The sequence below is a fragment of the Coregonus lavaretus genome (assembly GCF_964263955.1).
Source record: "Coregonus lavaretus genome assembly, chromosome: 20".
NCBI lineage: Eukaryota > Metazoa > Chordata > Actinopteri > Salmoniformes > Salmonidae > Coregonus > Coregonus lavaretus.
In genome coordinates, this window is record NC_140007.1 from 25,422,656 (window position 1) to 25,436,261 (window position 13,606).

At 41.3% G+C, this 13,606-nt stretch overlaps 1 protein-coding gene across 9 annotated transcripts in view; it reads right to left on the bottom strand.

Moving 5' to 3' along the window:
- Positions 1-48: 48 nt before the first annotated feature.
- The window catches only part of LOC311147661 (cyclin-dependent kinase 11B-like), a 32,403-nt gene continuing 18,845 nt past the window's right edge, over positions 49-13,606 (bottom strand). For 6 of the 9 annotated variants that reach the window (XM_084184406.1, XM_084184401.1, XM_084184400.1 and 3 more), the window contains 15 exons: positions 9,667-9,839; positions 8,195-8,323; positions 7,919-8,014; positions 7,584-7,700; positions 7,340-7,414; positions 6,966-7,177; positions 5,274-5,364; positions 5,073-5,194; positions 4,687-4,792; positions 4,403-4,524; positions 4,052-4,159; positions 3,473-3,589; positions 2,866-3,014; positions 944-1,133; positions 49-724 (listed from right to left, as the gene is read on the bottom strand). In XM_084184406.1, the coding sequence (XP_084040532.1) occupies positions 632-724; positions 944-1,133; positions 2,866-3,014; positions 3,473-3,589; positions 4,052-4,159; positions 4,403-4,524; positions 4,687-4,792; positions 5,073-5,194; positions 5,274-5,364; positions 6,966-7,177; positions 7,340-7,414; positions 7,584-7,700; positions 7,919-8,014; positions 8,195-8,323; positions 9,667-9,839 (1,900 nt within the window). In that variant the 3' untranslated portion in view covers positions 49-631. The remainder of the gene's footprint in view (positions 725-943; positions 1,134-2,865; positions 3,015-3,472; positions 3,590-4,051; positions 4,160-4,402; positions 4,525-4,686; positions 4,793-5,072; positions 5,195-5,273; positions 5,365-6,965; positions 7,178-7,339; positions 7,415-7,583; positions 7,701-7,918; positions 8,015-8,194; positions 8,324-9,666; positions 9,840-13,606) is intronic. The other 3 variants (XM_084184403.1, XM_084184408.1, XM_084184404.1) reach the window with 1 other exon arrangement.

Here is a 13,606-nt window from a genome sequence, read left to right on the forward strand (position 1 = left end):
CTTAGCTTAGACAGCATTTATAAATACCAGCAAAAAGGTGGACAAATAAAAGCTTCACATTTTATTTCTAGCAAAAACATGTCCCGGGTCAGTATGTAAGCCATCGGTTATACAGTAAAGTCCTTATAATATGATGGCTCTAACACTGCTACATTATTATACAGTAGCTCCAGTACTCAGGAAATACCAACCACTTAAAATCTGGTCCTCTTCAGCAGTGTAAAAAAAGAAGACAGAAAACAAAACAAAAAGCAAGACATGAGCTAAGCTACAGACAAAATTGTAGTTCGGTTTCAACGCACAGTTCCCTCATTTACATAAAAGTTCAACCTTGTCAGAAAATCGAGAAAATACTTTAAAAGTTGACAGTTCAATGGTTGGGATTCAGCCATAAAGTGGGGAAAAAAGGGAAATGTAGCATGTTTGTACGTGGTTCATGTCATGTGACGACCAGTCTCTACCCTCACAGGGTCACAGTGAGGGCAGTAAGGTGACCCCTGACAACGGAAGCCATTCCCACAATGTGTCCAGCCACATAAGAAACTAAATGTCCCATGATTCTTGTCCGGTCAGCTGGCCAGGCTAGTATGTCTCTTCCCATACACAGGGTGTCCTGTCCTCAAGGTGCAGCTCAGAACTTGAGGCTGAACCCTGGGCCCACGGCAGAAACCCCTTGGTTGCTGGTGGTCAGATGGAAGCCTGAGTCTTTCAGGTCATCGTCACCCTGGAGAGAGGACAAGCCACACACGTTAGCTGATGAGGAACATTGCCTTTATGCCAGGGAACTAATGTATTCTGAAAACATAAGTATTAAGCAGTGGGAGGATGTTTCTCGACAACACATAGTAAAGTGCTGTAGGTCTACAATCTGTCTAACACAGAAACTGAGCTCAGATGTCAAAACCTAGTCGACAGAGGGCTGTAGAGTTAAACCCAGCCTCACCAGCTGACTGTAGCCCAGGCCTCCCTCAGGGGGGCGTGGGCTGGTGCCCCTCTTCACCCTCTGTTGCTCGCTCTTGGCCGGCCACGTGGGGAACATGGAGGGGTCGATGGGCTGCGGTGTCTCCCGGAAATACTCGTGCTTCAGCGCCTCGTCCGACAGGATCCTCTTGCTGGGGCAGTAGGTGAGGAACCTAGTGGAAAGGGAAAAGGTCAAGGCATAGGGGCGGCAGAGATCACTCAAAATAGCAGCACTTCTGTAATTAGGTTGGACTTGATATTTTCTAAACTTTTTAAACTATTAATTTGTCTTTCTTTTTGTCCATCTTCACAGACTAACATTCTAAAGCTCCCCATTGTGACATAATCACTTCCAACTTCCATTCACTGTAAACACAACAATGCAACTTTTGACACAAATCAGCTACTTTGACCATTTTGCCAAACACTTACACAAAAAGTTAGAGGGTATGACATATTCCTCTACTTCTCTGCTATTCAAATCTGAAATAACAGAAATATCTACTACCAATCAAGAGGTACAGCTGTTTTAGTATCCACGTCAACTAATTTAGCTAACTTCCCACTGTTGAATGAACTGCCATGGAACTTTTCAGAACTTTCAAATTATAACAATGGGGGAGTTAGCATGAGACAATGAGTAAACATTGTGACTTCTGACACTAATCAGCTACCTTGACCACTTTTCTGAACAATGCGTCGTAGACAAAAACTTAAAAGGTATGGCACCTTGGTCTACTTCTCTGATATTCAAATCTGAAATCAGAAGAGCAATAACTACTACCAATCATCCCCCCCACACACACACCATCTACACCTTCAACCATACATTCATTCCTTTATCATACCAATCAGTCCAACTTCACCTGGTTTTATCCCTTCATCCATTTGGTCTTCTATTCCTGTATCCTTACTTTATTCATTGTCCATTTATTTATCTATCCTATTCATTTATCTATCCAGATTTAACTTAATTTTAACAGCCTTTTCCTTTGATTAAGAAATGAATATATGGTTGAAGTAAAGGATACATGCTTGGGATAAAATACAGTTTTCTAATGTGTTTTAAACTTCAACAATGCCTCCTTGTCTTCTGTACTCTATTATTACGGTTTGCATATACTGTGGTATTCTAGTAGGAGAGTGTATAAAAGTGTAGTAGGCTAGTCTGAGTGTAGTTATTTGTGATGAAATATGTGATCTAACTGCCCCACAATCCAAAGTAATAAGGTTTATAGTGTAGTCTATTAAAGTAATCAGACCAATTATTTTACTACATTTAACATGGACTATATTTAACTTCTTGGCTTAAGTAAAACGTTTTAAACTTCTTCCACTACCACAAAAATACTTGTAAAGAGTTAAAGCAAGTCACATCAACTTTTCTTCATGGAAAATTACCATCTAGTCTGTATTAGAGCTTCTACGGAGCACATAGGGTCCCTCTAAATACATAGTTTTCATCTAATCTGATCACACAGGGTAAGTGAAAGCGAAAGCAACAAGGCTGACACAATGCAATCTTAAATCACCCTCCAGAGATTAATAAAGTTAAGTCCAGTCTTGTGGCTGAAGGACTGCCAGCCCCCAGTCCAAACATGATGAGACGGCTAGCAGCCACTGGCCAGGGGTCATTGCACTTCCTGGGTCATTAGACTGTGACGGTGTTCCACTCAGTTGCACTGGTGTCAAACTTCACCCAAAAGATGACAAACTTATGTATAGCAACACTTAGCTAACGTTTCATTTTTGCTAGTATTTATAGAGGACATTTTTAGATTACAATTTCATGGCATTGTTCATTGAGTCCAGTGGTTTTGTATTAAAATCTTCTCAACTGAGATGTTCTAAGAACCAAACGCTTGTTTGTCTGAAATGTAACAGGTATGGGTAAACTAGACGTACTTGTTCATGAGGTCGAAGCCCTGGTCTGAAAGCAGGGCTCCGAAGCGCTTGCGCAGGTTGTTGTAGGGGTACTCTGTGAAAGTCATCTTCTTCACAGCAGGGAGCTCGTTGTAGCCTGGCCAAATCTTCTCACTGGGCGACCCAAGGTCCTGACGAGAACACGTGTCAACACACAGACAAATGGAGTTAATGTTTGTATGTGTGGGCTGGTGGTCCCCCACTATGTCTGGTATGTTTGGAACTGCTAGGGGGGGGGGGGGGCACAGTCAAGAACACAGCTTTTAAATTTAAGTTTTACAACTTTGCCCAGTCACACAACCACCACAGACAAGACTGTTACGTCACCATGTCTATCTAAAAGAGACTGGGTCACTGAACTGCAGTCCCTTTCTGAAAAATACACTGTGCAGTCAAATCAAATCCATTAAATCCGACTACATCCTATTCCTAACTCTGCCACCTTGTGGGGAGATCATAAAACTGCAAAACTCACAAAAACATGGTGGCTGCCAAGAACGCATGCAGATGTAGGAGTGGAGTATATAAAGTGCTTTACCTTTCCAGACAGTATGAAGTAAAATTGACTTCTTGATAAAAATGTGCTAACCTTAAATATCTTGTTAATTTGGTCGATTTCAGATTTTCCAGGGAAGAGAGGTTTCTGGGTAAGGAGCTCTCCAAATATGCAGCCTACAGACCACATGTCCACAGCTGTGGAGTACTCCTGTGGAGAGAGAAACACACACTCGCTAAAACCACAGTATTCTAAGTAACAGACAGCACCGCATGAGTCTGGGTTGGAGTATTTAGTCTGGGCGAGGATAAGCTTTGACTTGGTAGTGGTGCTGTGTGTATGTAGTCTTGGGCTGTGTTCAGAACTGCGGACATCCACACTATTGGAAGTTGTACAAAGTATGTGTTGTGTCGTCTGGGTGCGGTAATGTTCACACTCAAGTAGGCGTTTAAAATGGCACTGTTTTGACTGGAGAGGGTCTTTGATGATTGATGTTTCTTGAGATGTTTTGTCTCAAGGCAGGGTTTTGAATGCAGGTGTCTGTACTGTGTGGCTATGTCGCCCCCAAGACATTGATCCAAGGTCAGTTTTGCATGTCATTCCACAAATGGTCATTGTTAGGATTTGGGGAGGTTAAACAGATTCTAGATCTGTGCTTAGGTCCTGACTCACCTTGGCTCCCAGCAACAGTTCTGGAGAACGGTACCACAGGGTCACCACCACAGGAGTGTAGGGCTTCAGGGGAGAACCATACTCACGGGCCAGACCAAAGTCCCCCACCTAGAACAGCACAACAAACAAAGAACTAACATTACAAAGATGCCTACGAGGCAATTATACACACTCACATTCAAGTCATTATTCTTTGTCATTAACAAGCCTAGAGCCTTGTATTTCTTCATCCGAGCCATGGATGATCTAATCCTTATCTGAAGTTCCCAACCCACAGTGGTTTTAATATTATTATAATGGGATATAATATAATATATCATAATATCAAATACAACAGGACATCTATGACACCTTGAGGATCCCCTTGTGGCTGAGAAGCAGGTTGGAGGTCTTCAGGTCGCGGTGGAGGATCCAGTTGTCATGGAGATGGCGTACGCCTCGCAGCAGCTGGATCATCAGGGTCTTCACTTCGCCTGAGGCCAACAAGAATGAGGAAGTGGAAAAGAGACGTGAGCTCATAAGCTTACATTAAAACAATTATCTTAAGCTAACCTAGCCAAAAGACATGGGAAAATGGCTGGAGGACATAAGCGTACTGTATTTTATCCAACTCAAACTGTATCCCACAATGTTACCTGGAAGAAAAGGCTGCTTCATGGTCTCCATCAAGCTTTTCAGGTCATGCTCCACGTAATTCATCACAATGTAGATCTTGTCCATGTTGCTTCCAACAACAATTTCCTAACATGGGAGAAAAGAGAGGGGTTTATCTAGCACTAATATACCTTGCTCTTTTATCCCTATTTTTTTTTTTTACCACAGTTTTATTCTTTCAATTTGTGAAACACTTTGGGCTACTATGCATTGTATGAAAGGAGCTAAACAAAATGTATTTCAAAATAATATATTATTGAGGGGGGGGGGGGGGGGGTTCCTCAATCAAGTGTGTGCTGCTCACCATAGAAATATAATACAAATACCAATTGATGATATTTTCAATGAGTATTTATATGCTCCTCACCCTGACAGTGACGATGTTGGGGTGCTGGGCCTTCAGAATGGTGTTGATCTCTCTCAGAGATGTGATGGGGAAACCTTCTTTCTCCTTCTCCATCTTCAGACGCTTCAAGGCCACAATCTCATCTAGAAGGGAGAGGCCTGTTTTAGTGTGTGTCTGATTCCAGGGATGGATCGGAAACAGATTGCAAGGTAGCCCACATACCTGTCTTTTTATCCTTGGCCCTGTACACCACACCGTAGGTCCCTTCCTCGATACGATTCAGACACTGGAACTCCTCGACACTGCGACAGCCCTGAAAATGACATGAAACCAACGCCAATCAATACTTGTCTATATGATTTGCGTGTGTGTACAGGCCTGAGTCAAATACGAAATCATATTCAGTCAAATACTTGAGGTGCACTTGATTTCGTCTGCCAGGTGAGAGCATTTCTTGAAATATTCCATTGTACCAGGCAAGCTAGTTCCAGGGTTCACACACATCTTGCCAAATGGAATTTATTGACTTTTCCATGACTTTTAACCACATTTCCATGACCAACAATTGTCGCCGTCTATGTACGTATACAAAAGTAAGCGTAATGTGGTAGACACCTGGAGGCTGCGCTCTGATCCCATGTACCATCTCCTGTCGAATAGAATACCTGTTAGGCAACTGTATAAAACACATGTGGTCAACCCTCAGCCTGGAGAGCTACTTGGTGTGCAGGCTTTTGATCAAGACATCAGAGGCAGTTTATCACGGTCCGGTTGAGCAGCTAATTTCTAAAATGTGGTTTGTTAGAGGGGTACTGGAATAAAAGCCTGCACACCCACTAGCTCTCCTGGATGATGGTTGACCACCCTTGACGTATAACATTGCAACTTTACAACTAAATGTGTTTTATACCTTTTGAAATAATTTGCTCATTTAATATATCAAAGATCAAATGGCTATGGTAGGCTACAAATCATTTTATTCAGCTGAAGCAAGCCCATGAATTTTCTTCAGGAAATGTACCTTTTCTAGTTCAGACATATTTATCTTAGAAGTGTTTACATTTCAGGCTATTGAGTTGCAATGTCCCATACATTGGATGGCCAAATAAACTGGAAATATCTACAAATCAAGTTTTGAAGCGAAATAATCCAAAAGAAAGGCTACATCTAATCTTTTTTTCCTAAAGTTACTGTTTGCGATTGACAAATAATTATTTTGATTCACATGACTCGATTCACCGCGAACAAACTGAATTTCAACTAATAAAATAGCGAAGTGAATCATTTGTTTCGTCAAAAATAATTGTTTAAATTAATAATTTAAAAAAGTAAATCAACTTTGTATAGCCTTATTCGCGATTGTATGGCCTTATTCGCGAGTGTAGGTGGAAAGTGTTTTGGGACATGACATAAGGAAAACATTAATGCATGCTAATAATAGCTAAACGGATAACTAGCGTGTACAAGATATGTTTTTAATTGGCTAACTAGTTATTAGTCTGTTCTCTATCATATTTTATAGACTAGGCCTACCTTCTGCCGCAATGTCCGACTGTCTCATCTCTCCTTGAGCAACCGCCCACTCCTCTCGCACACATGCAGACACGCTAAAGTGTCATTCTGAACCTGGCTGATGTGTTGATTTTTATTTGATTGATAAAATATTTAAAAAAACTGTGCCTAAATAAATTACATTAACAGAAATTATTAAATTAATTTCAATGACATTTCGGATTTGATCATTTTCCAAAACTTTTCCAGGCCTGGAAAACACCATTTAAAAATTCCATTACTTTTCCAGGATTTTTATAATGACTGTACGAACCCTGTAAGTCAAGCGCACCTCAGGCATTTGAAATAAAATAAAAAGGTATTTGACCCTGGTGTGGTGTTCTGCCAGACAGATGGACAGACCTGTAGAGCTGGAAGGTACTTGGGCAGCTCCTTCTTTAGCTCCACGGGGGAGATGGGGGGAGAGTCGAGGATGTAGTTCTCCTCAGGCTCAGGGGTGGCTGAGTGGGAGTGAGACACAGACTGGGGGGTCACGTCTCCATCCCCTGCCTCCTCTTCCTCTTCCTCTTCCTCTCCGCTTTCCTCAGTGTCGTGGTCAAATCGGGACTCTGGCACTGTGAGGGTTAATGAGGGGCAGTTAAGCTGGTTTTGAGTTAGATCTAAACTTTTCAGATAAACAAGCTTCAAGACCATTGAAAACTAACTTTACTCTCAGACATAATAATAACACCTGTTCAAATGACTGCCACCAGACAAATTGGGGGTGAAATGCCTACCTGGGGGAATATGGTTGCCGTTCTCTCTCTCTTCCTCAAACTCTTCCTGAGACTGCTCGTCTTCACTCACCACACCTGAAACACAGACAATGGGTGGGTCAGAGCCGTGTCACTGTGACAATACTGTAATGGTACCAATTTGTAAGTCGCTCTGGATAAGAGCGTCTGCTAAATGACGTAAATGTAAAAAGGGATAAAACAAGTGCACACAAACAAGCAACATAAGTAGAGTAATTCAGCAGACCTGCAGTCTGGTCAGATTCTCCTGAACCTGATTCCTCGTTCTCTCCCTCGCTCTGGCTGCTAGATCCATCTTCAACGCCATTATCCTCATCATCAGAACCCGACCCTGAGCCGGAGCCTAGGGAAGAGAAGTCCACTCAATGTCACCTCCAAACAACCCACATTGACTTATATCACAAGCAGATGTGTCTGGATTGTAAATACAGTATCTATTAGTTAGAACTCTTACCGATTAAACATCAGTAGAAGTGTTGTTTTCATTCCTTTTTTGTGATGCCATCTGGTGTGAAGTGACTGTGGGGTATGTTGCAACCTTGAGTGTGTGTGTCTACCTACCTAAGGAGGACTCTCCTGTGCTGGTCTTTCTCTCGCTGTCACTGATGTCCTGAAGGTCAGAGAGAAGGTCCTTGTCCTCTGGCTTCTCATCCTTCACTGCAGGACCACAAACAAAACAACATGAGCGTCCCTAATCACACAGAAAAATGATAGTCATGGATTTCATTCAATTGACTTTTTAAAAAAGGGGGAAAAATAAGACTTAGTTAACTAAGTCTTGACACCAACTCTACCAAAGCAAAATTATGTAAAACCATCTTGATTGGATAGTCTCACCACCAGTTCTACATGGCTCACTGCTGTGCTCCGATCGGTCCTGGGGAGCCCGGTTGGGGCTGCGGCTGCGGTGGCTCTGTTTGGGCTTGTCCCCGTACTCATCGGGCAGCGCACGGTGGTGGGACGGCACTGTCAAAGGGCAGACAAGACATTTCACTTCCCGTCACCAACAGCGCGTCCTTACATACAGTACCAGTCAAAAGTATGGACACACCTACTCATTCAATGGTTTTTCTTTATTTGTACTATTCTACATTATAAAATAATAGTGAAGACATCAAAACTATGAAATAACACATATGGAATCATGTAGTAACCCAAAAAGTGTTAAACAAATCAAAATATATTTTACATTTGAGATTCTTCAAAAAGCCACCATTTGCCTTGATGACAGCTTTGCACACTCTTGGCATTCTCTCAACCAGCTTCAGCTGGAATGCTTTTGCAACAGTGTTGAAGGAGTTCCCACATATGCTTAGCACTTGTTGGCTGCTTTTCCTTCACTCTGCTGTCCGACTCATCCCAAACCATCTCAATTGGGTTGAGGTCGGGGGATTGTGGAGGCCAGGTCATCTGATGCAGCACTCGTGTTTCTTGGCCCAAGCAGGTCTCTTCTTCTTATTGGTGTCCTTTAGTAGTGGTTTCTTTGCAGCAATTCGACCATGAAGGCCTGATTCACAAAGTCCCCTCTGAACAGTTGATGTTGAGATGTGTCTGTGACTTGAACTCTGTGAAGCATTTATTTGGGCTGCAATTTCCGAGGCTGGTAACTCTAATGAACTTATCCTCTGCAGCAGAGGTAACTCTGGGTCTTCCTTTCCTGTGGTGGTCCTCGTGAGCGCCAGTTTCATCATAGCGCTTGATGGTTTTTGCGACTGCACTTGAAGAAACTTTCAAAGTTCTTGAAATGTTCCTTATTGACTGACCTTCATGTCTTTAAAGTAATGATGTACTGTCATTTCTCTTTGCTTATTTGAGCTTTTCTTGCCATAATATGGACTTGATCTTTTACCAAATAGGGCTATCTTCTGTATACCCCCCCTACCTTGTCACAACACAACTGATTGGCTCAAACGCATTAAGGAAAGAAATTTCACAAATTAACTTTTAAGAAGGCACACCTGTAAATTGAAATGCATTCCAGGTGACTACCTCATGATGAGAGAATGCCAAGAGTGTGCAAAGCTGTCATCAAGGCAAAGGGTGGCTATTTGAAGAATCTCAAATATATTTTTATTTGTTTAACACTTTTTTGGCTACTACATTATTCCATATGTGTTATTTCATTGTTTTGATGTCTTCACTATTATTCTACAATGTAAAAAATAGTAAAAATAAAGAAAGATCCTTGAATGAGTAGGTGTCCAAACTTTTGACCGGTAGTGTATATCAAAATACTTACATTCACGCACACGCTAAGGCTGTAAACGCTAACCTTACATGTGTGCGCAAATGCGTGTGTGAACCCTGACCTTCTCGGCGAGCCTCACGCTCTTTGCGGCGCTCCTCGGCCCTCCTCTCCCTCTCCTTCTGCTGCTGCTGCTGCTGCTGCTCGCGGAGCTTGCGGTCCCTCTCGCGCTGGCGCTCCACCTGCTCCAACCTGTCCCTGTAGTCCGGGGAAGACGGGGGAATCCTGTCAGGAGCTCTCCAGAAAACCAAAAGCCACCCACCCCACACTGTTAATGTCTGCTTCAGGGAAGGGGAAGAGTACAGTTTACAGTGTGACAGGTAACTGCATGGTAAAAATGATGTCTGACCAGCACGTGGCAGTTTGAGGATTTGCACGTTTAAAGGTAGACTAAGATATATGACATCATCATAAGCGTGGTTTCCATCCAATTTGCGACAGATTTTCATGCAAATATGATAAAATATGCATTTTAAAAACAGGTGTTTCCCTCAGACTGACTTTGTTGCGGATAAAGGGCTGTGTGTGTTGACGTAGTGCACATAAAACACTTTTGCGCTTAAGTTTCCATGTACCGAATAAAAAAACATGAGTTTAATGTGTTTCCATTGCATTTCCCACACTACTGATTCTTTGGTTGTCACACAAACTGTAGCGATCAGGGTTCGATACTGCAACCAAAACAGTCGCATTTGTGACCGTTTGTTTGACTTGACAGAGCGACACATTTTTAATTTGTTGCAAGGGTGCCAGTGATTTCTTTTAACCTGGTCATGTTATTTATTTTTATCATCATGATGTATTCAAACAGTATTGTGCAATTGACCAAAAATAAACAAACTTTCTGAAGAGGCAACAACGGTACAGGAATGCCCCTGTCTGTGTGTGTCAGGGCTCGACATACAGGGGAGGTTTTGGAAACCCTCTGGGCCAGTCAATCAGACATTTGAAAAATCTGATATTTCCTCTCAACCTGGTCTCAGAGCATTTCGTATTATTTTGTAAGTGAATCAGAGACTCTCCATTTAGTATGATATGTTACGTTTTGTATGGTATGTATTAATTTGTAGATGTCCATCACCCATTTCATATGATATGTTACGAATTACAATTCGCATTATATATGTTACGAATTTGCAAAACATATATGTTACGAATTCTAGCGAGGTGGCTAACGTTAGCTAGCTGGCTAACATTAGCTAGACTAGTGGTTAAGGCTAAGTTTAGGAGTTAGGTTAAAAGTCAGGGGAATGGTTAGCTACAAGGGTTAAGGTTAGGGGAAGGGTTAGCTAACATGCTAAGTAGTTGCAAAGTAGCTAAAAGGTAGTAAGTACTTGAAAAGTTGCTAATTAGCTAAAATGCTAAAGTTTTCAGTGATGAGATTCGAACTCTCAACCTTTGGGTTGCTAGATGTTCGCGTTATACGCCCACCCAATCACCGACGTTTTGCATTATATGGCCACCCATCCAGACCAACCACCAAACGTAACATATCTTACTAAATGGAGTGTCTCAGATTTATGTACAGAATAATACGAAATGCTCTGAGACCAGATTGTTCCTGTAGTCTTTGGTCCTTGAAAAGTAATTGAAGTTGGCAGCCGATTTAGAAGTTCTACCGCTCCAATATAATTATGCCATGATTTCATTTCTGACCAGTTTTTATGAGTTGTAAGCGCTTTCGTTTGTTTCCCGCCGTTTCAATTGAAAAGTGTTGAGCTAGTCTGTTGCGCTTCTTGCAGTAAAGCTATGTGCGGTTATTATGAGCAAGACAACATTGAATGTTGGCTTCAACTTGGTTTTCCATACAAAACGTTCCATTACGAAGGGAACCCGGTTTTTGGTTGCTTTCTCGTTTTAAAACAGTAACCCCTCAATAACTCTTCAACATCTCAAATGGCGAGACTAGCTATCACATGGACAGACGTCATTAAAGTGTGTGTCGGGAACATGCTATGTATTTAGCCAGGCAATGCACACATTTCTGACATATTTTAGAATGTCAATGAACAATGCCATTGGGTAGGCTTATAATTTTTTTTATTACTTATTCTTAAAGTGGTAATGCATACTTTTTTTCTACAGGCTATTACAACAATTAAATATAAAATGTAGATCCTTGAAAATTATATTTAAGTGCTTGAATTAGTCCTTGAATTTGAAATGGCCAATGTCTGTATGAACACTGTATAGGCTACTTGCTCAGCCCGCAAATGAAAGATAAAATCACCTGCTATTGAAATTATGCATGCATCATACGCTTTCCTGTCAGATCTTGACCTGGGTCAGTATTCCCCCCCCCCATTCGGGCCAGTAGCTTCCAGTTGGCACTGGCAAATTTACCTGAATGTCAAGCCCTGCTGTGTGCGGTGCGCGTAGGGCCTATATGTCTAGCACTTTGTGTAGCCGTTCGCGATGCTAATAGTTTTCGGGTAGATGGAAAGGTAATTAAAAGGTAACTACAGAGTAGCCTATGCCTACCCGGCAGAATCATGATTATTTGCATCAATGCAGTGGCCATTTGTTTTTGAAAACTCCATCACAAGCATGCTACAGAAACACAGCTAGCTAAACACAACTATCTGGATAGGTGCGGATCTGAATTAAAGGGTAACTACACTAACAAATCTACATTTCTCAGATTTTACCCAGACCTCAAATTTTCCCCTGATATGGTTTAAGCATTGTTTTTCTATTAAAAAAGGTGTGATTTTGAGAGTGAAAACCTGAAAGAAACTTGGGGAAATCAGTCCTCCTCACACTGTTTTTTTTTAGCCATGGTACCATTTTGGTATTAAGTATAATTTTTTTACATTCTGCCCTCTAGAGGATTTTGCAGAAAAGAACACATGGCACTTTGAAATCTGCAATAAATACATTTTTTGCACTTTATTTTAAGTCTCTTTTCTTTGCTGTTACAATTAATCTATCCAAATCAATGTAAGAACACAACGGTACGCTAATTTAAAAGACGGATAGTAATTATTAGCCTGGCTCTGTATGGAATGGCCAGGTCATTGTCAATTCTAAAATAAATTATTTAAAAAAATAGGAGTGACTAAATCATGTGCTGATGCCACCAACTGAAAAAGTTGGTAGCACCAGTGCCACCTGTGGAAAAAGTTAGCGTAGAACCTTGAGCGATAAATGGCAAACTTGCCCAATCTGGTTCACGCATGCTGTCCAGACAACAGTTCGCTGATAAAGTGGACACTGTAACGGTTAGGTTATATGATGAGATGGATAAGATCATTTTTATTTGTTAATTGGCAGCTAAGCAACTATTATCATGTCATCTCAACCATCCATCCAAATAATTCCATGCATCTGCCTTTTGTCTCTATACATTTTCACATAGCCTTTTCCACAATACGGGGTAATCCAATGAGCAACACCGCAGCTGTTGCAGTGATCATCATTCATCACGTATGCTATATATAATCAATACACAACTTTCAAGGAGTAGTGTATTTGATGCAAGGGTGTTTGATGTAAACATATAAGAATACTTGTCCATTTGACAAAATTAGCCTACATTATGACATTCTCTTGATCGCTCGAGGAAGGCAATTTGTCCCTGGCTTGCAAACAAAATTCCCTGCATCATTGTCATTAGCCTACCTTTTTGAAAATGTAAATGCTGGCTAAAAATAAATGTCATAATAGCATATTTGAACTACCCCAATGAAAAATTGGACAGTGAGCATAAATCTGATTTCGATTCATGCAAGCATTAGTACCTAGGCTATCTATTATCTCTGCAATGGAAATGATTTTACAAGGATAGGGTCAGCTGGCAATTATAGGAAAGTTACAATCTAATTACACATTTGTTACATAATTTAGCCGTTTAGGCGATGTGTCATCCTATGAAGTGGACGTCATGTCTTTCCCTCTCATTGTAGTAGATATATTTTTCAGTAATACTCTGATCACACCATGCAACAAGGGATGTAGCCTACAGTCAGAGACAGAAGATGGACAACGTTGGTAGGCGGAATGAT